The 27,871-nt window shown below is 38.9% G+C and overlaps 3 protein-coding genes across 7 annotated transcripts; 2 read left to right on the forward strand and 1 right to left on the reverse strand.

Moving 5' to 3' along the window:
- The first annotated feature begins 715 nt into the window (after nt 1-715).
- LOC113070733 (protein FAM107B-like) lies at nt 716-4,265 on the forward strand. Of its 3 annotated transcripts, none has more exons than XM_026244147.1 (5): nt 716-1,462; nt 1,984-2,225; nt 2,310-2,421; nt 3,537-3,684; nt 4,101-4,265. In XM_026244147.1, exons 2-5 carry the CDS (start codon nt 2,042-2,044, stop codon nt 4,212-4,214), a joined length of 558 nt encoding a protein of 185 aa, XP_026099932.1. In that variant the 5' UTR covers nt 716-1,462; nt 1,984-2,041; the 3' UTR covers nt 4,215-4,265. The 3 variants fall into 3 exon arrangements, with proteins under 3 accessions (XP_026099932.1, XP_026099931.1, XP_026099933.1); XM_026244146.1 differs by having other exon boundaries at nt 719-1,462; nt 4,098-4,265; XM_026244148.1 differs by having other exon boundaries at nt 719-1,462; nt 2,319-2,421; nt 4,098-4,265.
- Nucleotides 4,266-4,925: 660 nt separating this feature from the next.
- Nucleotides 4,926-11,179, forward strand: LOC113070735 (N-acylglucosamine 2-epimerase-like). Of its 2 annotated transcripts, XR_003279986.1 has the most exons (5): nt 4,926-5,079; nt 8,480-8,585; nt 9,159-9,339; nt 9,426-9,582; nt 9,843-11,179. XR_003279986.1 is itself a non-coding variant. In XM_026244152.1 (3 exons), exons 1-3 carry the CDS (start codon nt 9,253-9,255, stop codon nt 9,917-9,919), a joined length of 321 nt encoding a protein of 106 aa, XP_026099937.1. In that variant the 5' UTR covers nt 8,748-9,252; the 3' UTR covers nt 9,920-11,179. The 2 variants fall into 2 exon arrangements, 1 of the variants encoding a protein (XP_026099937.1); XM_026244152.1 differs by lacking the exons at nt 4,926-5,079; nt 8,480-8,585 and having other exon boundaries at nt 8,748-9,339.
- Nucleotides 10,808-26,686, reverse strand: LOC113070734 (lysine-specific demethylase 5C-like). Of its 2 annotated transcripts, XM_026244150.1 has the most exons (28): nt 26,227-26,686; nt 23,640-23,790; nt 23,284-23,361; nt 23,028-23,150; nt 22,670-22,840; nt 22,285-22,419; nt 20,537-20,593; nt 18,939-19,059; nt 18,616-18,857; nt 17,842-18,000; nt 17,497-17,616; nt 17,251-17,409; nt 16,998-17,179; nt 16,734-16,896; nt 16,224-16,343; nt 15,866-16,060; nt 15,371-15,552; nt 14,900-15,024; nt 14,524-14,756; nt 14,043-14,428; nt 13,817-13,955; nt 13,515-13,694; nt 13,284-13,406; nt 12,134-12,901; nt 11,976-12,027; nt 11,684-11,883; nt 11,389-11,536; nt 10,808-11,303 (listed from the first exon to the last, which is right to left on the reverse strand). In XM_026244150.1, exons 2-28 carry the CDS (start codon nt 23,784-23,786, stop codon nt 11,284-11,286), a joined length of 4,728 nt encoding a protein of 1,575 aa, XP_026099935.1. In that variant the 5' UTR covers nt 23,787-23,790; nt 26,227-26,686; the 3' UTR covers nt 10,808-11,283. The 2 variants fall into 2 exon arrangements, with proteins under 2 accessions (XP_026099935.1, XP_026099936.1); XM_026244151.1 differs by lacking the exon at nt 20,537-20,593.
- Between the last annotated feature and the right edge of the window lie 1,185 nt (nt 26,687-27,871).

The raw sequence follows: 27,871 nt of genomic DNA on the forward strand, positions 1-27,871 counted from the left end.
TTGTCTTTTGTTTCTCATATTGAGGATGATTTGACATGTCAAACAGTTATATCTTGTTTTCATTCTTAATTTCAAAATGGTTGAAATTCTCTCTGTGTGTGTGTGTGTGTGTATCCAGTGTTGGGCTAGTTACTCGAGGAATGTAATGTATTACTCATTACTAGTTACTCCTTTCAAAAGTAATGTTATTTATTACTTTTCTGGCAACAGTAATTAGTTGCACTTCTAGTTACATGACTTTTTCTTCATGTCCCACAGAAGCTGTCCTGTAACTGTATCTTCCACATGAAAGTCTTCTTGAATGTTACTAACAATATTTCTGCCTCATCTTTTGACCAAAGTCCACATCGGATCGCAGTCAGAAGATACCACAAACACTCAATACTGATTTATAGTTATACTATAGTAGAAGTGTTGTATTAATATCATTCATTGTCATGTGTAGCTTGAAGCTAATTGTAATTTCTCCATTACTCCTATATGGTTATATTCCATATGATTTTCAAATTATAACATTTACTATGACCCACACTGTATGTTGTGTTCATGTGCGTATAATCTAGCATTTAAAAGAAATACAGTTGTGTTTGGAGATTTAAGATACTTGTTTTTGAAATGTGATAATTGTGCTTGAAGTTTCATATGATTGAACTGTTACTCTTTTAATCTGGACACAGTCGCTGTTTGATTTCAGTGCTGTCATTTCATCACAATTCAAGAACCCAGAGTCATATTTCAGGTTTGAGGGTTTTGTGCCCTCTAGTGTGACATTCTGCACATCTCTGAGGGTCAGTCTTTGTCATTACATCCTGAAGTAAACCGATCCCTGAGCTCAGTATTTCGACTCTTTTGTTACAAGCTGACAAAGAGCCAGCTCTTCTGTGACTCTTCTCCTTTAGCGCAGATGAAAGGAAAGGGAATAAAGGAATGTATCAGTAATTTCCTCTTCAACATATAGTTCAACAGAGGTACTTATTAGCATTTTAGTACTTAAACACACACCTGTTATTTTTTTTAGTTAAGCTAATGCAAAATGCACAATTTGCAGGAAAAACAATATTTTATTTTATAAGCGAAAGCGTCCAATAAAGAGCATTGGTCATGAGATCTAACTTGCCTCCATTAAGAATAAAACCGCTTTTTTAGGCTACTGATATAACAGGAACCCTCACCTCCTTAAGGTACACAATTTTAAACATATCTGTAAAAATAGCCAACGATTCACGCGATGTATGCGTTAAATATTTGTATTGAAGAATTGTCCGCCTGTGTTATCCTTCATTGTGTTGGTCGCATGGACTGTATAAAAACAGTCACTTAGTGCCCCCTAGCGTCGAACAGGTGCACTTACAGCACCTCTCGCCCTGTCCTGTCCTCTCTCAGGTGTCCCGTGTGTCCTTTAGAGGTAAACAGAGAGCCTGCTCAGAGGGGACCTCGCTCATGGAGCGGTGACACACTTTCGGTGAGTCCACAACTGCGCCTTCGACAAATTTTATTACAGCTTTTCTGTTATATCACATTTGAAGCCGCAGTGTTTGTTTCAACATGAGTGTGATTTTCACAATAATGTTTCCACGTTCGTTACCCCTTAATAATGAGGTTTACAACATGTATAATCTGAAATCAACGTCTGAGAAAATTATTGATTGCATTTTGCTGTTTCATTTTGTTCTGATGCCTTTCTGTAGGTCGAAACTGTGATTATGATTATTTTAATGCTTTTAAATATAATATTGTTGCGTGTCCATTCCTATAAACAGATGTTTGTAATATATATATGTATTTTCAGTCAAAATTTCACATATATCTTCTTATCCACTTGCATGAAAATGTAATGCAGTCAGTTCTGATTGTGAAATGACAAATAAATCATTTGAGCGGACAGCGTTTGACGGGCTGATGAATTATAGATCTCCACTTTGGTGAAACTCTATCTGACCCATCTTGTTGCTCTCTGCTTTCGTTGACGACCCCACTGCACAGTTTCCCAGCATGCATCAGGAGCTTCGGCTGAGGGCTCTTCTTGATACCTCTGTGTGCAATGAGATCGGCCGCTGCACAAACACTCCCGACTAGACCGTCCGAACAAGAGCTCAAACATGCCTTATCCAACAGCCTCGCAGGACACAACCACGTCTCCAGCTCCAGCAGAGCAGCACAGTCCAGAGCGAAGACCACAGACACATCTGATCCTAGTTCTGTGCATCATCATGGCGATAGTCGAGGTGCGTTGGCCTGCTGTTTTTCACAGAGAGTGACATGACAACTGTGTCTTGTAGAATCTTGCAGAAATAACTCTTGTGTCTAAGAAAATGCAGATAAATGTGATATTGCCGAGGGCGCCTGGAATCTGAACAACCCGGTGAAAGCCTCGAGGAGCCATCAGGAGCTTCACAAAGAGCTGTTACTGGCCCACAAAAAGTAAGATCACCATAAAATGCTCCAAATCAGATACTGTCATGGAGCGTTTAACAAGTCGCTGAGCTTTTTTTTAAGTGGGTTGTTGAAATATTGATGATGCCTGGTTCTCTCTCTCTGCTCTTTTGTGTCAGGCGGTCATGTGTGGACACACAGGCTGCAATCGTACACCCGCTGGTGTTATCAGCAGCCAGCGTCAGACACTCTAATGATAGGCCTGCTGCAGTGAGACATCCAAAAAAACATGTCTCGGGAGATGCAAAACATCCATGAGAGAATGCAAAAGCATTGAGATATTATTCATCCTCCTGAAAAACAATGATTCTGATCTTTGAATGCTTTTGCATATTCTCACAAAACTTTGCATTGTGTAACATAGATTTTGTTCACCAAGAAACTTTGCATTGACAAATGTTTGTGTTCCCCCTAAAAATGAGTTAATGCAAAGTTTCTCAGGGAGTGCATTAGTTTTGTGAGGAGGCTCTATATTGTGTCACAATACATTTTGAAAATACAAAAAAAAAGCTTTAGCATTTCCCTCATTTATTAGATTTCCTCATTTTTAAATCATTGGATAAAAGTTTCTACTAAATAGATATATTTAAAGGTTAGATACTTTATCATCACTTGGTGTGCTGTACTGTATATTTTAAGATCAATATTGCTGTCAATTAATCTGATTTTACTAGGGACCGTTACTGGGGTTTGCTCCATCATGATTGTTTAATGGGAATGGACTAAAAAACATTCAGACAGCATTGGATTTTCAGTTTAACGTCATGTTTTTACTCCTTATGGATATTACAGTTCTATGACTACTTTTACATACAGTGTTGTTTATGTTAAGTAAAACTATCACCAAAAAAAAAACATTTTCATTAACGTTAAATATAAATATTAGATGAAATATCAAAACTAAAACTGAAATCAAAATAAATGAAAGCTAAATAGAAAATGCAAAAATAGACAAAAAAATGATAAAAGACAAAATGAATAACAAGGGAATAAAAACGGCTTAATAACAAATAATTCAAAATAATAATAAAAACTGTATATAATAGTACAATAACACTTAGTTTTCTATGTGCTGTCTGTGCTTGGGCCCTCGGGCGGGACAGGGGGCTGGTGGTGTGCTGTAAGCCGGAGCTTCAGATGGTCCTGGAGAGGAGGAAGAGAGAGCAGAGTCAGAGAGAGGAGGGAGAGCAGAGCAGGAGTCCTCTGGAGCAGGTGCTGCAGGAACGCCAGCACAAACACCAGGAGAAGATGGTCAGCAGCCTCCGCAAGTCTCTGTGTGTGTGTGTGTGGGCTGAAACTAATCAAATACAACTGCTGTGATGAACCAGAAGGAATTCAATGTTAAATCTGTAGTGTTAGTTACATGGAAATCATATGAGTTTAATTATTTGGGCATTGCTAACATTGCGTGTTTCTTACTTTATTTCTTGACAATGTTAACGATGGTTTCCAGCATAGCTACCACATCATTTCTACTGTGTTATCATGATAAATTAATATGCACAAACTGTGCATTCAAAGTCTTTAATGTCATTTTGTTTACCACACTGTAACAACTAACATGTAGGTGGAAATCTGTGTGTTGCATGGTTTGTTTTAAAGGTGAGATTTTCATTAGTTTTACTAGTCTTCTGTGTTTTGTGATCTGTCCTGTTGTTGGTCAGAAGGAGAAGGAAGAGGAGCAGAGGATGCACGAGGAGGTGCAGCTCTTGGAGTTTGTCCGAGTGAGACAGAACCTGAGGAAAGTCCACACAGCTCTACAGAAGAACCTTCACTCCTGAATCTGACCACTAAACACATGCTTCATTTGCAAATAAAGTACACAGTGTTTCATTATATTCCTTATTATCTTGTTAATGAACATTTTTCACAGTCTGTTAGTTCATTACACTTTTCATTTGTGCTCTGCAATAATGAAATAATGTTCAAATAACTCAAATAACATTATTATTATTATCAGTAGTACAATCATTGGTTGTTCCTAGTACTGTATAACCATATGAAATCGTCTGAAATATTTCTGTCATTTTGTTGAGAGTGGCCTGTACAAATCAATAGTAATACGCAAGGTCATTAAATAAATAACACAATTCTACCATGGTACATGTTAATGATAATTTAATAGTAGTAAATAATAACGAGGTAAAGAATTACCGTGGTAAAATTTTGTAAAAGGTGTTAAAAGTATTCATAAATGTCAGTATTGTAGGTTTTATCCTATTGTAAAATATAAAATCAGATTTAATTATTTATTGAATTAAATAAACATGATTTTGATTGATAAAACAATCTGATGTCACTCTACCTGTATTTACAATAAAACGATTGTGAAAAGACGCTCTGTTTGCGCAGATTTCAATCTGTAGCAGCGCTTGCGAAATTAATGCGTGCTGCGCAAGTGTAGCGCTGACACGAACCCACTAAACACACCCTCGCCTGTTCTCCTGCGCTGTGATTGGATGAGCAGGGACAAGCGGAATAAACAGGAGCAGCTGTCTGGATGCTGGTCATATGATGCGCCGTTTTCACTGTCTCTGCAGAAATTGAGGATTTAACAGCGCCTTTATTTTCACTGTCACTAAAAAAGACGATCGATTTAAAAACAATCAAGTATAGAAGGGTTGTTTTATTCATCTGGAAAAACAGGTGAGTGATTATGAAGTATGAAGTTATTTTTGATTCAAAACAACTGAACACCTGTGGCAGTGTGATTTGTAGTTGTAAAGAAAAGCCACACATGTGTATCAGTAAATTTGAAGTCACAGAGAGAAATGTTTTAAGAGTTGCAAACCTGTATACTTTTTTTCTCTCCCACAAACACAACACAACAGTTACACCTTCTCAAATTCTTCATTGCAGGTGCACAAATCATATTCTACAAATCACACATTTAGAAACTCGTACGCTCACATTTTTGAAACAATTGCTGCAGTGAATGTGGTGCAAAATGCATTTACACACCTGCATCAAGAAATGTGAAGTCGTGGAGAAATGTTGAACATCCGCAAATCAGTACGTGAATTCATCAAATGAGAGTTGCACACTTGTAGAATATTTTCTCAGAAATGTCTTGTATATTTTTCTAAAACAGACACAAAGTACATAACTACATCTGCTTGAATCTGCTGCGATGAATCTCAAACACTGTTTTTCGCTTTCAAGCAACAAGTTTCACGCTCTCCCTTTTGCACCGAGATATTTGGTTCAAAAGTGATTTGTGCATCTGTAGAGGTAGTGGGCGGGACTGTTTAGAGATTAGAGAATTTCAGCCAATCAGAAGAGCTACTTTGGCTCGTTCTGAGTAGGTGGAGGCTTGGGAATCGTAGTCGGTAGATATACGCCCCAAGCAGTTTTACGCCCCTGTTGTTCCACATGCGTCCAGTAGGGGGAGGCTGCAGACCTATGACCTACTGTAAAATGTATTATTTATATTTATTTATAAACTGTTTATATATAAAGGAGACTGACTGATATATGATGTTGTGAATTTATATTAAGTTATATTCAGATATTAACCATATTCAGGCCATTAGACAAACAGTACTGTGTAAACATATGGATGGATGGCATGGATATTTTTAAAAAGGAATTGAAGACTTATTTATTTAATCAAGCCTTTGGCGTTTGATTAGGTCTGAGAACTGTGAGTGATTTGTGGTTTGATTTTCTTGTGTCTTGTTTTTAATGTAACTTATTGTTGGTATGTATTTTAGTGATCAGCCTACTTATGGACAGCACTTTGGTCCATTCTAATGGTTTTGAAAGTGCTTTATAAATAAAAGTTGAGTTGAGTTGGATCTTAAATGAAATATTTGCTGTACAATTCACAATTGCTCGTCATACAGCAACAAAACATGTCCTACATAGCATTTTATGAAGACAAACACAATTTAACCCTTTTCTAAAGTTCCAAGGGTCATTTAAAAGAAAGAGACAATATTGTTGTTAAAAAAAATAAATATTTATTAACACCATGACTTGGTTATTTCTTAACAGCATGACTCCTGTAGATGACTCTCCAATGGCTTGCCACTCTTCTTTAATTGTTTCTTTATCCTGCTGTCAAAGTGATACCACTCACTGATAAAAATAAATAAAAAGCAAAAGTTGCATAGTGGTATAAGCAATGGTTATTTATATATTATGGCAGGATGTCATGTTTCAACATTTTGTCCTTTATATGATCCTTACAGTACCTTGCGTCAATGACAGGTCCTCGCAGTAATTTCTCCTCAGCCTCCAAGATGGACACGTTTCACAACAGCAAGAGCACAGATGATGGACTACCAGAGAAAGATTTATCAGAGCCCAAATAAGCCAAGCATCATTTAGCATTTTTATTTTTTTACAACAAAATCAAAACTGCCTTTTCTATATTAAGCACAAAACTATTATTTTATAGCAATGGTCTAACATTATGGATAAACTATTTGACATGAAAAACAATGTGAATATGACACCATGAGTCTATGCTCAGCAATAAGCCAAAGTAGCTCTTCTGATTGGCTGAAATTCTCTAATCTCTAAACAGTCCCGCCCACTACCTCTACAGATGCACAAATCACTTTTGAACCAAATATCTCGGTGCAAAAGGGAGAGCGCGAAACTTGTCGCTTGAAAGCGAAAAACAGTGTTTGAGATTCATCGCAGCAGATTCAAGCAGATGTAATTATGTACTTTGTGTCTGTTTTAGAAAAATATACAAGACATTTCTGAGAAAATATTCTACAAGTGTGCAACTCTCATTTGATGAATTCACGTACTGATTTGCGGATGTTCAACATTTCTCCACGACTTCACATTTCTTGATGCAGGTGTGTAAATGCGTTTTCAAAAATGTGAGCGTACGAGTTTCTAAAGGTGTGATTTGTAGAATATGATTTGTGCACCTGCAATGAAGAATTTGAGAAGGTGTAACTGTTGTGTTGTGTTTGTGGGAGAGAAAAAAAAATATACAGGTTTGCAACTCTTAAAACATTTCTCTCTGTGACTTCAAATTTACTGATACACGTGTGGCTTTTCTTTACAACTACAAATCGCACTGCCACAGGTGTTCAGTTGTTTTGAATCAAAAATAACTTCATAATGAAGTCCTTTACAAGCAGTGAAATGCCGAGGGAACGCAAGTTTTGACATGACATTGTGTTTCTCTTTAAGTTGGCACGCAATGTGTAGAGTTAACAGTAATATCTTCATCAGCTATCAGAGCTTAAACAAAACAGTTCCACAAATTAAACTTTTGTTGAGAGACAGCAAACACTTCGGTTGCCAACTCTCACGCATCTGGCGTGACACTCACGCTATTCAGCGTCAATCTCACGCTGAAGTCCTGTCACGCCAGATGCGTGAGAGTTGGCAACCCTGCTACCGTCACATTTAACTTACTTCTAAAAGCTACAAGTTAGTTCGTCTAGCAGATAATGTTAATGATGCACTAACCAAAGCTTGTGTTTAGTACATGACCTGAACGACTGACAGTGGCTGCTATTTTTCTTTACTTCTATTTATTTCATTATGGAATTGAGTTTACATTTTTAAGGCATAGAAATGCACGCAAGCTTTTTAATATTGTCTGTTTAACGTTTACATACAAAGTATTTTTGTAAGATAAAGTTATAATTTAGTCTAAATAGTAAAGCTGCTGTAAGCAGTTTTTTTGTCAGTAAAGGCATCTGATGGAATTGAAAATTAATAATAAAAAATAAAAATAGCTTTAATGTTTTGATTTGTTCTGTTGTAGTTTTCTAATTGGTTAAGATGCTCATACATAAAAAGCTTATCAAAAACACATTGCTTCATGTAAAGGTAAATGCTTATTTAGGAGAAATTTGTTATTGAGTTATTGATTATGCAAACGTTTCAGGTGTATGATACACATCTGACAGAAGAGAAATAAAGCTAGTATATGGATAGTAAACTCTGATTCATTGACAAAGATCAAGGGTCAGTTGTTTACATCACTACTGCAATGACATATTCAAACGTTATTAGTCCTTCTATAAAACAGCCATCATACATGACCCTAAAGCCTCACTTTTATTTTAAGGAACAAAGACTGCAGCGTTGCTGGGACAGTATCGAGAGAGGATCCGGACTGAACCGGACAGAGTCGTGGATTTCTGGCTGAAATATTCCCATGATGAAGAACACAGGTGAAATTATTCATATTTTAATTGATGGGGTTAACAGTATTTCACTATATTTATTTAAAGAGCCACACAGATGGGAAATCAAAAATTACCTGTATCAAGTGTATGATGTAGCTGTCCATCTGTGTAAACAATGTGCAAAGTAATTAAACCAAAAAGTACACGATTTATAAAGTTATTGGCTTCTAAAGTAAGGAGTCGACTCTGAATCGCTGAAACGAGTCGTTATAGATTTCAAATCTTTTGCCCATCTCTATGTACGTCACTAGGAGCACTTTGTATAATAATCTCCACCTACCGTCCTGGGAGAAACGAACTCTGACCTTTTTGGAAACTCTGACATTTTAGAAAATGTCACACTGAATGGAGAGGAGCTTCCTGGCTGTCAAGAGCATTTAAACCCTGGTAAATGATCATTTCAGAATACAACAGGATCAGTGACGACTTGATTACAATATGAATAAAGCATCCTCAGGAATGGTTTGTTAGCTTGTTTATCTCTGTCTGATAAATCCAACCTCACTGGCACTTTCCTCAGAAATCCAGCGTCTGTTACTCTCAGTGGCGTCTCTCTAGGTCACGCTCTGGAGGCTGTCTGCTGGTTCCTGCTGCAGTACGTGCTGAAAAAAAAGAAAACTTGCAGCTGCAGAAGACAGCAGTGGATAAGTTCATGAAGATCCCGTTCCACACCGGATGGTACAAACAACATGGTGGCCTTTTCTACTTCCTGGATGTAGACAGTCATTGTCCGACTCAGGTCAGATTAGATCTGTGATTCAGTGTGAGAGCAGGGTCTGTGTCATGTTTTAATGTATGTCTTTTGTTGTGTGTGTGTGTGTGTAGTTAAGAGTGGAGTATGAAGTTGTGGTGGCCTCACTGAAGCTCGTGAGGCCAAACTTCCTGATGGCCTACAGTCACAGAGGAGAGCCTCAGCTGCTGGACCGCTTCAAGCTGATCTATGACCACACCTTCAGCCATGATTTCATCTGGAGTAATCACAGTGAGTTCAGATCCTTCATCTTTTTCATTCTTTGCTCAAGTTTTCTGACGAGGAACATGGCAAGTGGTTTGGATATTAATGTCAAATGAGCCTTTAGAAATGATTCTAATATGCTGATTTGCTGCTTATTACTAATGCTGAAAACAGATATGCATAAATGCAACTCCTTATATTTGATCAATTGAATGCATCACTGCTTAAAGTTTTAATTTGAAAGTTGATGTATTTGATCAGACACGTTCACTCTAATGTTTGTCCAGGGTTCTTCCATGTTCCTCGATGTCTCTACATGTGTGAGAAGCTTCTGGACGGTCTTCTTGAAAGGCAGGATTCTTGAACTTGCACAAACAGTTTGCACTCCAAGACCAAGATGTGACAAAGTGAAACAGATGCTCCTGTAACTGATCAGTTTGCACAAAATGCAATCGTTATACATTTTTAATCACACAGTTTTCACTATTCTAATTAGACCCTAATTTCAGTATCACGCTCACACTTATATTCATTTTTTTTTTTTAAGTCATTTGTTTATCATTTAAAATGAAAAAGGGACTACATAGATTGTCTTTTTGTTTTTTTTAGATTTAAATATTTCTAGCCATGTACTATGTTTGATAGCTGATTTGTCTTGGAAACCTTTTATTTCCAAGACAATATATTTTTTTACTTTACTATGACACTTTTTCCTTTAGTTGATTGTTTTTGTAGATCTCACCGTGTGAATGAGTGTCCTACCCAAACACAGGCACACTGTTAACAGGACTTCTGAAATTCCTAAACACCCTTCTTAAAAAAACACTTCAGATAAACTGAGTTTATAATAACTGGCTAAATAATGAAACGGATTCCTAAAACAAGTCTAAACTTTTATTTTCTAACAAGAGTGAAAAGAAACAAAGGCAACATTGAAATGAAAACGTTTATACACAAACTCACGACCAATGCGTGTCTGGAATAGCAATACCAATAATAATAATAATAGAATAATAATAGAATTATTAGAACCCCAGCATCAAAAGATGGAGATAAAGGGCGTTAAAGAGATTTTGTACAGTTCTGTGAAGAGGACGAAGGGTAGAGAGCAGGTCGCTTTAAAGAGAGGACAGAATCACTGAAAGGAAATGACAATGAAGACAGCAAAACTCAGAGGAAGTGGAAAAGAGAGAAAGGACTATGCATCTTAGGAAAGTAGCACCAGAACATAAATGCCTTTGATTTTCCATCACACTTTCAAAATATTATACTAGTTTATTCACAATGTTGAATCTCCCTGACAAAATGTCAGATTCGGTACAAAAAGAATACGGGTTTCCTTATGGCAGCGATGCCAGTCTCCTGCTAAACGCCCCTTCTGCCTGTCATCAAGTGTGTCTGTGTGAATACCTGGACGAGTCGCATAATGCAGCAGACCACATTTGTGTTAAGAACAGTTTGGTACATCTACATTGTGGAGACAGACAGTTAAACCACAGGGCAGAGCCAGAGATCTGCAGCCTGCGCCAGTGCACCGTTCAGGACCAGGGGTGAGAACAGAGGCAAAGGGGAAGAAAAAGTGCAGTGGTTAGTAGGGGCGGAGCATCCACTTGATGGGTTGAAAAAAAAAATGATTGTGAGCTTATTATGTGAGGAAACGAGCCTGAGGCCTGCGTTTTCTGTCTCTGTGTTTCTCCTATCATTCACATCATCTGCACCTCCACAGCTTCAGGAAATCATCAAAATATCTGCAAGAGAACAACAAGTGTGTTTGTTTCTGATCATAGGCATTTGATGGTTAAAAATAAAATGTGTTTTGAGACCAGTGTGTACCTGTGTGTGGATCTGAAGATTTGGTCTTCTTGCATTCAGAAGCCTCTGTGGATTTAGCCTCGCTTTCTGTTTTCTGGCTCTTTCTCTTCCTCCTGGAGTCCTTTGACTTGCTGCCATGACCTGAGCTTCTCTGCTCCTGCAGCTCAATCTGAAACACACCAAATGAGCCAAGCCCGATTATGAGTCCAAATGGGCTGAATTAAGACTTTCACAATATTACATATTCTACTTATGTATAAATTAGGGAGTACCAAAACTGATTTTCACAGTAGAAGTCTGATAGTCTGGCTCTCACCTGTATGAGCGTGTGCAGGGCCTCACGGGGCGGCTGCGACGCCGCCTGTAGGATCCGGTGAATGCTGTGTGTCTGGTCCAGCGTGACCTCAAGCAGGTCCACTTCTAGCTGAAGCTCCTCCAGCTGTGCTCTGGTGGATGTGGTCAGCTCGATCACCGGCCCTTTAAGACACGGCACTAGAGACAGCAGAGACTCCACCCCTGACGAGAGACAGCAGCCAATAGGTTAAAATGATTAAAAACAGCTTGATTACTCGTATCAGGGAGGTTTGGGAATGACTGAAGCAACTAACCTGTAATGTCATTAATGCCTGAATTCTTAGCGACTCCATTCTGACAGCCAGACTGGACAAGAAGAAAAGTATGTTTTTATAAAATGCCTAAAATTTAAAAGATGCCTAGATTTTTACATTTGCTCGATTTCATAAATGTTATAATTGGACTTGCTCACCTGTGAACCATTAGCAACCTTCTCTTCACTCTTTTTTGGCGAGTTCACATCCTCTGTCAGATCAATAACACCATCTTCGGTTTCCTCCGAGTCAGACAACACAATTACAGTATCCCCGTTCCATGTGTTCTTCTCCTCTGGCTCTTCTTCTTTTATACTGCTCATGTCCTCCTCCACTTGTTGGAGTCTCTCTAGCGCCCTCTGTACTTCTGGAGTGTCCAGTGCCTGTTTGGCTCGACCCTGCCAGTTAATGGCTCTCTCTGTAAGACACTGTAACGCCTCTCCCTCTGGCAGGCGTACAGGTAACTTCTGTAGCGCCACCAGCAGTGCAAGAATGGTTTCCAGCCGAGGCCGCCGGGACCGTTGGCACCGCGGACAGAGGAAACGTGTGTTCCAGTCCCACCAGCAGAGGGGCTTTGTAAGATTTGCTTCCGGGGAGCACAGCAGTGATGGGAAGGGCACACAACCTCCGTGGAACCAGTCTTTGCACAGATGGCATCGGTGAAGCAAGGGGCGGGGCGGGTCATTGCACACACACACTGAATGGCTAGAGGTGAGAGAAGGGGCGGAGCCACCATTCTGCAGCAAGGTGCTGTCCGAGTTGTGTGGCACGTCTGTCTCCATAGAGTCACTCTGTGTCCTTTCTGTCTTGATGCCGTTCTGATAACCGTTTGTTCCTTTTTCCACACCGGGTTTAGTTAGATTCACCTGCTGGAGGCGGAGCAGAGCCTCTTTCTCCTGACGCTCCCCTTCTTTGAATGCCATCACCTGATATTAATGACATAAAAGTTGCATAAGTATCCAAAACCTGATCAACTTAGAATGAGGTTGAGAAAAGAATTTTTTTTTTATTTTCTAGGCTGTGTTCCAAAACATAGTTAGCGGCTTCAGCTTCCTAAAGCTGGTCCCACTCTAGTTTCCGATTTCCAATTAATTTTCATCATCAGCATATTGACACAGCTTACAGCTAAGCAGTTAAATGCTTCCTTTTAGACCAGTCTTTGCATCTGAAGCATACTCATGATGCCTTTAAAGGCTGCTGCTGCAGGCAGCTCACTAGGTTTTGGAATAGAATGTGTCCTACACTGATGTAGACAAACTAGCAGTCTGTTGCAGTATATTCACTCATTATGAGTAAACAGTAACTCACAATAGCTCCTGGGTCTCGGAGGTCCTGAGCAGTGAGGCCTAATACATTGACATCAGAATCTTCTTCTGTACCCAGTGAGCTCTCCTCCCTCTTCTTGCTCTTCTCAACACATGGGCACAACACCTACACAGAGGCGGAGGTGGAACACGGTCATGTAAATCTAAATAATGATTTCTGCTGAGGAACCTTGAATAACATTTCAGAGTCTAAAGTGTAGATGGGTCTCTTCACCTCCAGAAGACTGTGCTGACTGTTCTTCTTCAGGAAGGTTTTGCTGGCCTTCTCTCTCCAGGAGTGAGCGCTGGCCACCTGCAGTTCCAGCTGCTTCAGCTCCTCCATGTTCACCGGCAGGTCCCGCCCAATGGCCACCAAACCCTCCAGATCATCCAGACAGGGGTAGTGCTCACCATTCTTTTCCGCGAGAAATCAGAAACAATAAAGATATATTCACTAAGAATGGCCAAATCATACTTGTTGACCATTATACAGAACATCTATTCCAGTTTAATCAAAACTGGCTAAATTATTCTCACCTGGATTTCCTCCAGATCAGTAACCCAAGCGCGAGCTCTGCTCAAACAGGCCTGCAGGGACAGGATGTTCGGCAGCTGCACTGGTATTAGCTGAGCCTCGTTCACGATAGCCTCCAGCGTCGACAGATGGTGCTTCTGCCTGCTCGCAAGAAACAATTGTGAGCTGAAGATTGTGGCTGCATTGATGCACTGACAGTGACACTGCCCCTCATCTGAACCAGCTCACCTGTCCTCCAGACAGATCTGTGCCTTCTCCTCCCAGCGCTCGGCTATAGTCAGCAGCTCTTGCAGCTCAGCCATGGCAGTCTCCACCGATACGCTCTGTGGTACGTTACAGCCTGACTCCATCAGGTTCCTAAGCACAGCCAGAGTCACCTCGCTCCCCTCTGGCCCCAACGTCCGCCTGACCTCTCCCAGCCAACGACCCTGCTCCTGCAGCCCGCTCAGGAGCTCACATGCCGGGGCAACCACGGGCAGCGATGCTCCCTCCTCCAGCAGGGCCTGGATCTCTGCTGCTGTGGGTAGAGGAGAGTCCTGCTTCCACTCGCCCTTTGTGCTGTCAACCAGAGCTTGAGCACGTGCGTCAAACTCCTCTATCTTCTGCAATACCGCCTGCAAAAGAAGGGACAGTGATTGGACTTTTTCAAGCCACTGGCCAAATATTTTGTATACCATATTTTTTTTAGCCTATTTTCCCTCCTTCTTACCTGCACTTCCTCCAGCGGTTTTACAACACAGGGCAGGTTCTGCATGGTGTCCACCAGAGTCCTCAGCTCCTCCAGACTCATTCTCCTGCTCTGGCTGTTGCTGAGGAGCTCTGTGCTACTGCTTTCACACTTGTGTATGTCCACGAAGACTGTGTTGAGGCGCTGAAGCAGCTCATTATTTGGGAACTTCTTGTCAGCTGCCTCTCCTTTCAGAACCTCCAGATCTTTAATGTCTGAAGACAGAAGAAAACATGCAATTTGGGCTTGCTAACTTGTTAATGTTGTATTTAATGTATGTATTGTATTGTTCACAACAATATTAAAATGGCTAATAAGAACGGTTCACAAATGCAGAGTTTGTGATAGGTGCATTTACCTATTTTGTTTCCTTCTTCCTGCTCTAGTGCTTCCTTCACTCGGTTGGCCCAGGAGTCAAAAGACTCAGCGCGAACTTTCAGCCGATGCAACATGGCCAAGAGTTCATCCAGAGTATAGCGATACCTTTATAGAGAAGGGACCAAAAGCACATAAGACACTTCCGGCAGAGCACATCTGTATTAGAGATGTAACGATGCATGCAACAAAAATATGTGAAGATTCATGGTTGAGATGTTAACTGCATCGCGAAACAGCATGTAATCTGAGAAAGAATAAAAGGACACCTTTTCATTTTAATTTAACAAATCTCATTGTCAAAAAATAAAAATAAAAATCATGAGAAAATCGTATTGTGAAATCAGTATCGTGAATCGTATCGCATTGTGAGTTGAGTGAATCGTTACATCCCTGAACTGTAGCTAAGAAGATAATAAATTCAGATCCTACAAACAGGCACTGTGCTGGTTACCTGAGGTAGAGTTTTTCACTGGGGCAGGAGCAGAGGTCCTGGGCATGGTAGAGGCACACAAGACGCTCTTGGCAGTTCGAACACGCCAGGGCCGAGAGGAAACAGGTGGTCTTACATTTATCACATTGCCTTTCATCATCAGGCAGCAACTCAAAGGCTTCCCTTTCAGCTTCCTTTATTCCCTGAAAGATAACACCATGGTACAAAATAAAGCTATCAAAAAAAGTCCAGCAACTTGAGTTTCAAACAACAATTTTTATAATTAGTAAAGCATCCAAATTTCAATTAAACTTAGCTACACCTAACTAACAGCTAAATAACTTCCTAGCTGCAGAGCACAGATGGCATGATCACTGGTAGACTTATGTAGCACGCTCATATTCATTGTATTAAACTAGCTCTAGATGTTATTTATTTAGTCACTCAAGTATTGTCATTCTCCAATTCCAGATGTTTTTATTTTTTTCTTTCTGCAAGCACATCTTCTCTGCTCACCCTTTCCAGAAGGCCTTTGCGTAGTTTTCTCTCCTCCTGTACGATGATGAACATTTCCCTGTGCGTGGCTGCTGCCAGGTTCAGATCCAGCTTCTCTGGGCAGGCCGCCATCTTGCAGGTGAGTTCCTCGTGAGAGAACACACAGTAGCGCCTCAGCCGCCGGTAATGCTCAATACAAGAGCGCCCTGTGGGCAGCTAGCATGAAAAAACAGGAAGAGCAAAAGCCTCAGTAACTAACAACAGGATGACTATTTAAAGGGCAGTTTCTCAAAGATGTGGTTTATTCTGACCCACACTGCTTTGCATAATTAAGATTTAAATGAAGGTGCATGCATGTGTGCACGCTGTATTTATTTACCCAGTCTGCAGTGCAGAAGTTTACTGCTTCGGCGAAGTTGTATCCCTGATTGAATCCGCTGTGATAAGCTCGTGGAAAAGTGATGACAAACTCCCCAGCACACTGATTGGTCCGAACCACCTGTCAATCAAGAACTGAGATCAGCGTTTTGAAGGCCATTCACACAAAACATGAGGCAACAATATTCAGACAGAACATTTTTGTGTGTTCACATTTAGAAAAACAATACAATAACCAAACTTCAGGGGAAAAAAACAACCCCCCCCCCCCCAATAAACTGTAAAAATACCTATATATTCAGGGCACAGATCATATTTTTTATTTATTGTCAGGCCATCAGGAATCAGCCATAAAAGCCAAATTAACTTAATAAAAAAAGAGCTTTTATAGAATATCATAGGGTGTTTTTTTCAGACCTCATTTCACATTCTTAAAATAGCAGTGGATTAATGATGCAACCTGATTACCTTAAGTACGCTAATTATAATAGTGTGTGTGTGTGTTACAAACCGGCACTCCGTGAGTCATGAGTATATTTGGGTTCATGATGGTGACAAGCTGGTGGAGCAGGTCTGGCTGGAACTCGAACAGCTCAGGTGTGAGTTTCTTCATCACCTCCTCTAACTTCTCTGCAGCAGACGATGGCACACCATACCACGTTTTGGGCTCACCCCTAAAAAAGAGAGAAACCAAGACCAAAGTCTTTCATCGTTGTCCAAGATGCATCAGACTGCACTTACAGTACAAAAGCTTGTAGTAATCCCTATGCATTACCAGTGTAAATAGTTGATGGAGTAGCTCCAGTGGTCCTCTATGTGCCAACAGAAAGCAGAGAACACCATGCCCACATACAGCCATGGCACCTTCATGCCAGAGATATCGGCATTAATGTGACACAACACTGACTGCTCCAACACTGGCATAACGTTTAAATTCCAGCCGCTGCGGGCATATTCCTGCAACAAGAACAGGACGTTAATTTGCTCTTCTTAACCAAAACCATGAAAGAAAAAGAAAGAAAACTAACCTCTTCCTCATCTGACAAGTGTTTCTTGCCGTTGTTGACAGGAAAACCACTACCGAATTCTTTCGAGTGAATGTCTGCACCATATTCTACGGTTACATCTTCTTCAATACTACTAACCAGCCTCCAGAACTCTCTCTCGACCAGCTCTGTGGGAACCATCTAAGAAACAGATTCAGTGAAATGATTCAGATGTGTACAGTACGTCTGTGGGGTTGAAGACTGATTAAAGGAAGGAAACACACTCACGTGGACAGGCATGTTGAAGTAGTCGGCTTTAAAAGTGTCAGCCATCTCACCAAAGCTTTGTAATGTATACTCCCGTGTGGCCTGCTCGAAACCAAACGCCTCCGTTGGCTTTTTACACTCCTGCACAGATAACACACATATTTACGGTTGATTGCTAGATCAAGAAATAGAAGTCAGCATTTAGAAAGTATTAGAGTTTTATATATTACATATCCATTCAATTCAATCATTTTAAAAGCTTTAACTCCACAAACAGACATATTTGACCAAAATTCATTTAACTACTGAAATATCCTGTATATCACAATAGAATAATGCTAGAGTTATTTGGAGGTGGTCTCTCACCTCTGCTACACATTTGGGACAGCGCCAGTTGCCCTTGGGTGGATCTGAGAGCGGAGGTATCAGACAGAACGTGTGATAATTATCATCACACCCATCACACAGCATCAGCTTCTCATCCTCGTCCCCGCGTCCACACATCCGGCACACAAACGAGTCCACCTGACAGAGATTTCAGTTATTGCATGCAAAACCTCACATGCTTTGGTCTGAAGCTGGCAAAATTGTTAGTATGTTGGTTTATATTAAAATAACATCAGTCAGAGTGGAAATGGTCTAAATGATCAATCCATATAAATCCAATTCGAGTTTAGATTTCTGAAAGTTCGGTTTATAATACTCATTTACACGTGCATTACATCTATACCAAACAAAATGCCCAGTCGCAATCCAGAATCAGTACAATAATATTACTAGCACTACCATGAGTTTAACTGTCATTTTTGGCTTTATTTCATGTCTATAAAGAAAACTGACACATGTCAGAAGAGCTATCGGAGCAAATATTTTGTAAATACTCTTACACTCACCAGCTCATATAATGAAAATAAACATGCAAATTTCTAAGATGCATGCTAATATATGCATCATGGCATTTAGCAAGCGTGCAAGGTATTTTTGAATCTGACCTTTTCCAACGTTTACATGGTTAAGTTATCCTGTTGATGGATTATGTCAGATTTACAACACCCATCCCAATCTGATCATTATAATCCAATTACTGACAGATTAAAAAAAGACAAGTCTTAATCTCATACGTCTTTCTCAAAAACTCACAAACTGTGGGTTACTGAGGTTGCGTCGGAGTCTCATGGTCATCTTGGTGCAGGGTTCATCACCAGAGTCATTAGGATCATCAGTGTGGTTTTTCTCATCAACAACATCCTCCTTGACAATGAGATTTGGGGGTGGTGGGGGAATCTCTGGATCTGATGTAGTGACTGGTGTTTCTCCTGGTTCATCCTTCACAGACGCACTGGCAGCGCTGTCCCGCACTATTACCGTCTGTGGCAGCTCATCTGGAGATGATGCATTAATGTGACACTTCAAACATTTATGACACATTTATAAAGAACAAAATCAAAACCACAGACACAAACCTTTCTTTCGAGTCTTGTCTCGAGGTACAAGACCGAGCCCCATCATTTTTGGTCCAGCCCCATAGATCTGTAGCTTTTTCAGCTCAGGGTTCTTCTCGATGTCTTCCTCTGTCGGCTCCGGCTAATGGGCGTAAGTGAAAGACTGTAAGTGAACTACAGGAACAGAGGGGATGTGTATGAGAGAGAGGGTTGTCCTTTCCCTGTCTTCATCACTAAAAGCCACAGTATAAAGCTGGTTTAGGATGAAACATGACTGCCATTACACTAAACACAGCTTTTCCATGAGGGATGCCTGCCTGTTCCGGATATTCACTTTTTACTACGGACTGAAAAGCATTGATTTAGCAATATAAAGCAGAAATGGTTGAGACATCACTGCAGACTGTTAAAGCAAGAGCAAACATGCATGAAGTTAGTTCTGTGCCAGACATGACTGCTATTAAGAGGAAAAAAGCTATTATTTACTCAAAGATAATTAATATTGAATGGCAAAGGCTCTTATGAAACAATCCACTGCTAAAAGCGCTGGGTAATAAAACTAGGCCTTTATATAAATCTCTACATTTAAATATTTATTCTGAGATAACTTTAATCAGTTCAATATTAAATAGCCTCTGCTGTCAAGTATATTCAAAATGTGCAATGCAAAATGTCAAAATCTATATATGCATTTACCATACTGACAAGACAGCATTTACATAATAAATGGCAATATTTACTTAAATATATTTACACTAAAAAAAATTTACTAAAAAAAATCAACACAGGGACTTTCATGAAAAATTGGGTGGCAACTTGAAACAAATCTTTTGAAATTATATATTGAAATAAACTTTTGAACCCCTTTGTAGAAAATGATTTGAATTACCAATTCAAATTAATGAACTTTACCATTTTTTTTTTTAAAGAGTTGCCATTAAAATGTTAATATTCTCATACCTGGGAAAACTGATCTAATGACAGTCTCAGTAGCTGCAATATTGATCATGTTTTACATCACCAGTAAAATCGATGCAAATACATCATAAATATGTGAAATATCACTCAGCCTTAACTGCTAAATATCTCAAATATGCATTAGCAAGGACACATGTGTCTGTCGAACACATCAATCCCAGTGTTTCTCTATTTTCTGTTGCTGAAACCTGTTAGTCATAAAAACAATGATTTGCTGTGTTAGCATTAAGCAAAAACAATTCATTTCTGACTTGTAGCAAAATGAACACAACATGATCCAGCCATTAAGAGAACAGCAGTGAGAACAGAATATAGCTTAGATTAGAAGTAACAGCAGCCCAGAGTGAGGTAACCAGTCCACCACCAAAGAGTAATATAAGCAAGCCAGCACTGAACAAGCGGAGTAAAACGTGTTAGATGACTGAGGGACACTGAGGAAGATGGGATGGATGGACAAAGAGATGAGCAAAAACAAGAGCTGAAAGATGAGAAATGAGTTTAGTCATGAAATCAGACACCCAGTTAAGAGTGAACAACAGCGAGAGGTCAAACAGAGGTTTTCTAAAGCATGAGAGAACATTAGCAAAGAAGGAAAGTGAGGGAAGTAAAGGACAGTGGAGCGAGAGAGAGCGAGGCAGTACCGAGGAGATGTGTTGCGAGCCAGTTGTAAGAGGGTGGAGAGTTGGATCCTCTGGACCCTGCATGGGGAGACAACAACCAAATAAAATGGATTCCAGAGAGAGAGAGAGAGAGAGGGAAAACACAACAACCATGTGCGACAGGACAGAGTCAATCAGGGGACAGTAGCCTTTACCTAAAATGTGTCATTTGGTTTTTAATGTCTGAAGTATGATTGAAAACATCACACATTAGTCTGAACTGTTGTACAGTTTCACTTCCAACCGTTTTATTTGTTTCATTGCACATGATTGTTCAACGGACGCCATGACTTGCTCCAGATTTAAAATAACATTTTATATTTTATATAAGATACCAGTCAAAAGTTTGGACACGCTTATTAAATATTTTTTACAAACTGTGATATAACAAGTAGATGCATGGGAATTATGTAATCAAAATAATATAATAGTAAACAAACACAAACAATATTACATCAGAGTTTCTTTCTCTGCTCGCTCTATACATTCTCCCAATCAACTTCATCAGGTGCACTATGGGATGTTTTTTGGCTACTTTTCATAAATTATCTGGATCCAACTTGCAACAAATGCAAAGAAATAATAGATTAATGTAGTTACATATTTTTAAGTAATTTATCATAATATATATTAGTCTAAAAAACTTGCTTCAAGAATTCAAGCACATTCATTTATAACAAAAATCGAGGGAGTCCAAACTTTTTTCTGGTAGTGAAAGGATTTTCATTTTCTTTCTGTTAGAACTTGGATGTACAGCAACAGCATACTGTTTCAAACTAAATATTAAGAGAGAGAGACAAGGGTTTGATTCAAGGACGAGAAGGGAGGAGTTAACAACATGGTATCTTCACTTACTGCAGTTATAAAAGACTAATGTTATCCCTTTAAATATATATAGAGAGGATATATAGGGTAACCACAGAAGGGTTTTACCCTACTCTGGACTATAAAGATGTCTGTGGTTATCTGATACTACAGATAGGTTTATCATCACTAATGCTATGAATCCATTGACCAAGCGAATGTAATGGCCAGGCAAATTAAAAAGCCAAACACCCACAAAATCAATGCTGGGAAAAGGCTGCATCTTTGAAAAGAAAGGGATGAGATATGCATTATGATGTTATGAAAAAGTTATGGCCAATGGTCTTAAAGAGACGAAGCGTATTTACAACAAATGAAAAGCAGAAAGTGATAGAGGGATGAGGGCAAGATGGACACAATTTTTTTTTTACAGCACAGGGAGCAAAGCATGCTGGGAAGCGCCTTGAAAGCATGGTGCTGACCCAAAAACATTCATACATCTCAGAAAAACAGATGAAGCACATATGGATGGATTCATTAACCCCTGGACAGTTATTCATACATTTACAGCAAAGGTTACAGTCATCAATACTAAACTAAAAATAAAGATTTCTTGATTTCAAAACAATTTCATAAAATCTTTGTTAATAGGGAGTTTTATGAAATGTAAACACTGATTTTTAACATAACTGATATAAATTGCATTTATCTGTAAACGTTACGCGTTAAATTATGCTGTTTTTAAAATCACTGCGCGGTTTATTTTTTTCCATTTTTCCAAAAATTGGGCTTTTTAAATAAATAAAAAAACAACGCTGATCAAATACTGTGAAACTAAATGAGCTCATGACACCACAATAAAATCCATAAAAAAAAAAAAAAAAAACAAGCTGACAAACCAAAACCGGTCCAGAAATGTCACTCACCTCAGGCTTGAGGCGATTGGCTCGTCGTCCATAACTGCTAATCTTGGACGGCGGGACTGATTGGCGGAGAGGAATGGAGTGGGGTTTGTATTCCCGGTCGATCTCATCAGTGTCATACAGCCTGGGTTTACATGGCTGAACATGCACAACACACACGTGTCAGCTTCAGATTTGTAAAAGAATTTACTTGCTCCACAGAATATTACTGTGAATATATAATAATCACATTCAAATAAACCAAGACATGCACATTCCTTTCTGTTGATTCGCTTCTTTAATTTCGAACAGTAATTTAATCAACTCAATTCTCATTTATGTCCTTTTTTATGTCAAATTACAACAAGTGAAAGTTTGAGCAATAATGATAAATGTTCAAACTCTGTACCGGTAAACTGGCTCCAGACTGGAACAACTCAAACGGATAGACGATCCTCTCATAGTGCGACCTCAGGAGAGAGCCAATGTTTTTTCCAGGAGGATAACCGAGTTTCTGTGCCACGCGTGCCCAGCGTCTCTCCTTACACACCGCCTCGAAACCCCCTTCCTCTGTCACGATCTACCACACAGGACACACAACATGTGAACTACAGACTCGCATCAATGCCAACCTTCATGTCTCTCCAGTGATTTTTGTGGCACGTGTTTAATTTCAAGTATGTAAAAGTTATGTTGATATACTCTCGTCTATTCTTGCTTCCATAAAAAAACTTATGATCAAATCTGTAATAGACTGCAGTATTCACCTTGGCCAAGCTGAACAGATCGAGAATACGTCGCTCTAGATTGGGGATCTTCAGAGAGGATCCCTGGATCTCCCAGAACTTGGCAATTCTGTCCAGATAATTTAGCTTCACTCGTGTCTCAGCCTGAGCAACAACAAAAAAAAACACAGAAAACCACACACAGATGTGTTAGTGCTTAGTCAGCATGAGAACATGTGGGTCATGCTTCATGGAGTAAGACGAGCAGGTGATGAGTTCAGCAGGATGCAGCTCTGACCTCAAGCTCATTGAGTCTCTGAATACGTGGTGTGAAACGGAAATTGTCCACCTCCACTGCAAACGGTGGCTGCCAGTCCTGCAATGGAAAAAGGCCGTTTAAATAACCAAATGGAAGTATTTTCATAATGGTCTAACCTTAAGGCAATATTTTACCCAAAAATGAATATACTGAAGAACAAAAAATAGGATATTTTGAAGAAAGTTGCAAGCCGAACAGTTTTATGCACTAACTTTGATACTATAGACAAAAGAAAACACACTCTGCTTTTCAAAATATCATTGTTTTAGTTGTAAATCAGATTTAATGTCACACAGGTTTGGAGAAACATCACAATAAATGCCAGATATGATTACAGGTGGTGGGCGAATCTTGCATATTCCAGACTTTTCTGCTATTGGACGGATTTTGGCGATATATCCCAGAGGATCGGCAAACTCCTCCCATGACGGTTCAAACACTGGACACTCCGGCGGAGGAACGAACTCCTCCCCTCCATCCATCGCTCTGAAAACAGCACAATTCAAACCAAACGCTTAAGTTCACTTAAATCAACAGTAAATACAATCACATTGGCCTTCTTTTATACAACACAAGCAGATTAAAACTCAATCACATAAATCATTCTCACTGAATGGGACACTTTATGCAAGAGTGGCCTTACAACCCCAGAAATCATTCCACTAGTGTTTTATTAACAAGATCCATTGTTTTTACTAGGGATGCACGATAATATCGGCACAATATCGGTATCGGCCAATAAAAGCTTAAAATGACCATTATCGGTATCGGCCGATATGAATATTTCTGCCGATGAGCCAAACCGATATTCTCCAAGTGAAATAATTGACCTGTTTTTCAGATGTAAATGTCTGTCTACATTTGTAAAATAATAAATTTATGGTAGAATCAGTACAGAAGAGATACATGGATTTCTCTTCAGTAAAATTAAAGTTTAAATATATCAGTATATATTTGTATATATATATCGATATCGGTATCGGCATCGGCCAAAATTATTTTGAAAATATCGGCATATCGAATATCGGCCAAAATCCAATATCGTGCATCCCTAGTTTTTACTTAATGTGAGATATATATTTATTTGTGACCCTGGACCAAAAAAACAACAACAAAAAAGTCATAAGAGTCAGTTTCTTTTTAAATTTTGATTTATGCATCGGAAAGCTGAATAAATAATCTCTCCATTGAGGAAATATATATTTATGGTATGAATTTTACAAAATATCTTCATGGATGATGATCTTTATTTAATATCCTAATGATTTTTGGCATAAAAGAAAAATTTATCATTTTGACCCCTACAATGTATTGTTGGCTATTGCTACAAATATACAAGTGCGACTTATGACTGGTTCTGTGGGTCAAATATATTTTATAATCCTTTGTTAGTTCATGTTTTAAAACATTACCATGATCAGATGACACTATTGGCCATGATATCATTTATTCCCTATATTTAATAGTTTAGAGTTCACCCTAATGGACACCAGCACTGTATCCATATTAAAAAAAAAAGCATAAAAGCATACGTGTCAAAGTAAATCTAAATGAAGTACATAAATCTGACAAAAATACCTTGATGATGCATGCACTGAATTCATTGGGAAGTTTAGAGCACAAAGGAAAAAGACCTTCTGTCAAGCAGTTTGATTCTCGATTGGAGAACAGAAACGTGTTTCTAGAAGCACATCTGGAAATGCACCTTATTACTATTCTAACGAAACACCAAACCCTTTCTTACTTCAGAAACCCCCTTACTTTTGACTTTATCTAGCTCTCAGTCTCAAAACAGACAAAATGGGGGAGGATAGCACTGATCATTAGGCTTCATCTGGAAAACATAAATAACCTATGTATGTATACACAGTCATTGGTTTAATCAAATGTGCACCTTATAAAATAGCAAAATACCTGATATGAAATATTTCATTGAACTAAGCTACTGTAAGGTTTCTGCACTAGCAGCTTCCATGTTGTGTAAACAACAAAAAGATCACGTGACAAAAAACGTTCACACTTCATTTCCCAACCTAAAAACGATGCCATTAACTTCTCGTTTTAACTGATTATTCATTATAGATTAATGAGATTCACATACATAACCCAAAACACCACCTGTCTCGTTCAAGTTATCTTTTTACTATATGAAGTTCGGCTATTCAATTAGATGTAGCTTACTTCTGACAATTTAGTGACAGACAAGTTATAAATAAAACATTGCTGACAGTGACAGTCTCGCAAATCCTAGGAAGATGCCTACCCAAACAAACGACATTAGAATTAGACAAATAACACACATTCATATGATAGTCAAAACTGCTTTCTTGTGTAAGTTACACAGCTCATGGTTTGAGCCATAATCTCAAATTTCCTGTAGCTTTAGCCGGTTAACCGGCCTCAACCCGCGTGAGACTCGACAACAGCTTTCAAATACACACATAGAAGTAAACACACCGTTAAAATGTGATTAATTTACACTTTTGCGACTTTCTGGGGTAATTATGTGCACTGGGGAATTGCTAATAAAGCGTTTTTTATAGAAGTAGCAGGTTAGCTGTCCGGCTAATGATCAAAACAAAGCCTCACCAGCCGTTTGTCAGCAGACTCACGCCAAATCGGACAAACGACTGATATACGTCAAAAGTATAACGAATCTCAAAATATCCTACTGTATGAAGGCATAAACTCATTATAAATCCAGTAACAGGGACAAACATTAGGACCCATTTTTCAGAGAATGGCCGAGTTGAGTAAACGCACAAACAAGGGGTGAAGACTGTAAGATAGTGTAGATGTCTCGGGTCGCAGGTATATGATGTGTGGCATTATTTCTCGCTTATATCTATTAAAACATAAACACATGCGCTAAATCAACATACATTTAGCCATCAGTGTTATGAATCTGGGCACCAGTCTTACATGTTTTCACTCCGTCTGAGTTCTTCTTCTTCTTCGGTGTCGTCTCGCAGTGATTAGTGCGCCGGTGTGTTTATTATCTGTCTCTCGGGCTCTTGTGTGATGACCACGGGTCTATTGTTCGGTGGAGGGTCAGTCTCAGGGTGGCAGTAGCTCTGAGGCCTCCTCGATCAGCCCATCCCAGCACACACTCACACATACACACTCGAGGATGATCGCGGATGTGTTCTTTTCAACTGAGTCCTGGACGTCCCATGTAAGATCACGCTTTCCTTATAATAAGCGTTTCGTGCACAAAAAACCCGCTTTGTTTCCAATGTTTTCTTTCCTCGTCAGCTAACCACAGTTCATTCTGTCTGAACTACACGCCATCTTGGTTTCATCACAACCTAAGTACAACTATCTCAAGATCCATTGAACTCAGTTGGGAAAACACGTACTTTGACTGGATGCGAGCGCGGTCTCATCCCTCCACGCTTCTCGTTACATGTAAACTAGACCCTGGACTCGTCAGATTTAATGCCGAACGATGTAAATTGGCGTAATAGATATAACAGAAAATGTGTATTGGTTTCACGCGTATGTTAAAAGTGGACTATATATCATGTTATTTCGAATGGTGGGTAGTTGTACAAGTGATGCAGGTAGAAGAGCGGACGTGACGCGGAGTGATATTTCACTTCTTTTTTGGCGAAGTAGTTCCAGTTAGTAAAATTTGCGCAGAAGAGGTCAAAATGTGTAGCGACGACTAGCGGCAAACCATCAAAACAACTCTTACATTTAAAAGAGATCGTCATTTCTGATGCCATTTACTCAGTTCTGTTTTTTTTTTAATGTTTTATTTTCCACTCAGTTCAGTTTTGAGTGGAAATTTGTTGATATCTTATAATACATAATCAATTGGATCAGATTCAAAGACTGTGAATTGATGCTTTCTTTTTAAACTATTCATATAAAATGCAGATTTTACACTGAAAATTTTATATCTGCTGCTTTTCCTATATAATCTTTCCTCCATAATGTGCATTATTTAAGCAAATAAATATTGTAAACATGCTCGTTTAGTGTTTTTATATGCAGAATCTATCATAATTTAGTCAATTGTTTTATGTTTAAGTCTGTAATTATTAGTTTTAACAAATATATGGAGTTGGATCAAATCAGATCAAATTAAACTAAGTTTCACTCCTTTTCTATCAGTTAAGCAGTGTGTACTAATTTCTGTTTATTAATACAATCATCACTTTCATGGTCATTATGTATTATTTAATTTTAAGTACAGTTTTAAACATTTAAAGTTGTAATATAGCCATATGTAAATATAAAAAAACTGAACATTAAATTGTTTTTAATATGAAGCAATTAGGTTACACAAGGTAAATAAAATGTTCTACGACGTTTTGATAAATAGATATGTAGATCAGTAGATCTATATGATTGAGGGTGTTGTTTGCTAGAAATCAGTGTTTTGTGTTGCACATGACAAAGTCATTCAGATATGGAGAAACATATGTGCGAGTACATTAATTATAATTTTGGAGTATTTATTCCTTTAAAACTTATGTACTGTAGTTCAAAATGATAGATTTATACATTTAAAAATGTGTATTTATAAGATCTTAATAAAAAATATGAAAAAAGACAAACA

This window comes from Carassius auratus, unplaced genomic scaffold, assembly GCF_003368295.1.
Source record: "Carassius auratus strain Wakin unplaced genomic scaffold, ASM336829v1 scaf_tig00005214, whole genome shotgun sequence".
Taxonomy (NCBI): domain Eukaryota; kingdom Metazoa; phylum Chordata; class Actinopteri; order Cypriniformes; family Cyprinidae; genus Carassius; species Carassius auratus.

What these genes read in the sequence shown, in the direction of transcription:
- LOC113070734 (XM_026244150.1), bottom strand. Translation starts at nt 23,786, where the DNA reads ATGGATGGAGGGGAGGAGTTCGTTCCTCCGCCGGAGTGTCCAGTGTTT. An exon ending in AGACAAGACTCGAAAGAAAG is followed by an intron (nt 18,858 to 18,938) that starts GTTTGTGTCTGT and finishes CATCATCTCCAG; the next exon opens with ATGAGCTGCCACAGACGGTA. An exon ending in TCCGAGACCCAGGAGCTATT is followed by an intron (nt 12,902 to 13,283) that starts GTGAGTTACTGT and finishes CATTAATATCAG; the next exon opens with GTGATGGCATTCAAAGAAGG.
- LOC113070733 (XM_026244146.1), top strand. Translation starts at nt 2,042, where the DNA reads ATGAGATCGGCCGCTGCACAAACACTCCCGACTAGACCGTCCGAACAA. An exon ending in TCATCATGGCGATAGTCGAG is followed by an intron (nt 2,226 to 2,309) that starts GTGCGTTGGCCT and finishes CTTGTGTCTAAG; the next exon opens with AAAATGCAGATAAATGTGAT. An exon ending in ACAAACACCAGGAGAAGATG is followed by an intron (nt 3,685 to 4,097) that starts GTCAGCAGCCTC and finishes GTTGTTGGTCAG; the next exon opens with AAGGAGAAGGAAGAGGAGCA.
- LOC113070735 (XM_026244152.1), top strand. Translation starts at nt 9,253, where the DNA reads ATGAAGATCCCGTTCCACACCGGATGGTACAAACAACATGGTGGCCTT. An exon ending in ACAGTCATTGTCCGACTCAG is followed by an intron (nt 9,340 to 9,425) that starts GTCAGATTAGAT and finishes GTGTGTGTGTAG; the next exon opens with TTAAGAGTGGAGTATGAAGT. An exon ending in TTTCATCTGGAGTAATCACA is followed by an intron (nt 9,583 to 9,842) that starts GTGAGTTCAGAT and finishes ATGTTTGTCCAG; the next exon opens with GGTTCTTCCATGTTCCTCGA.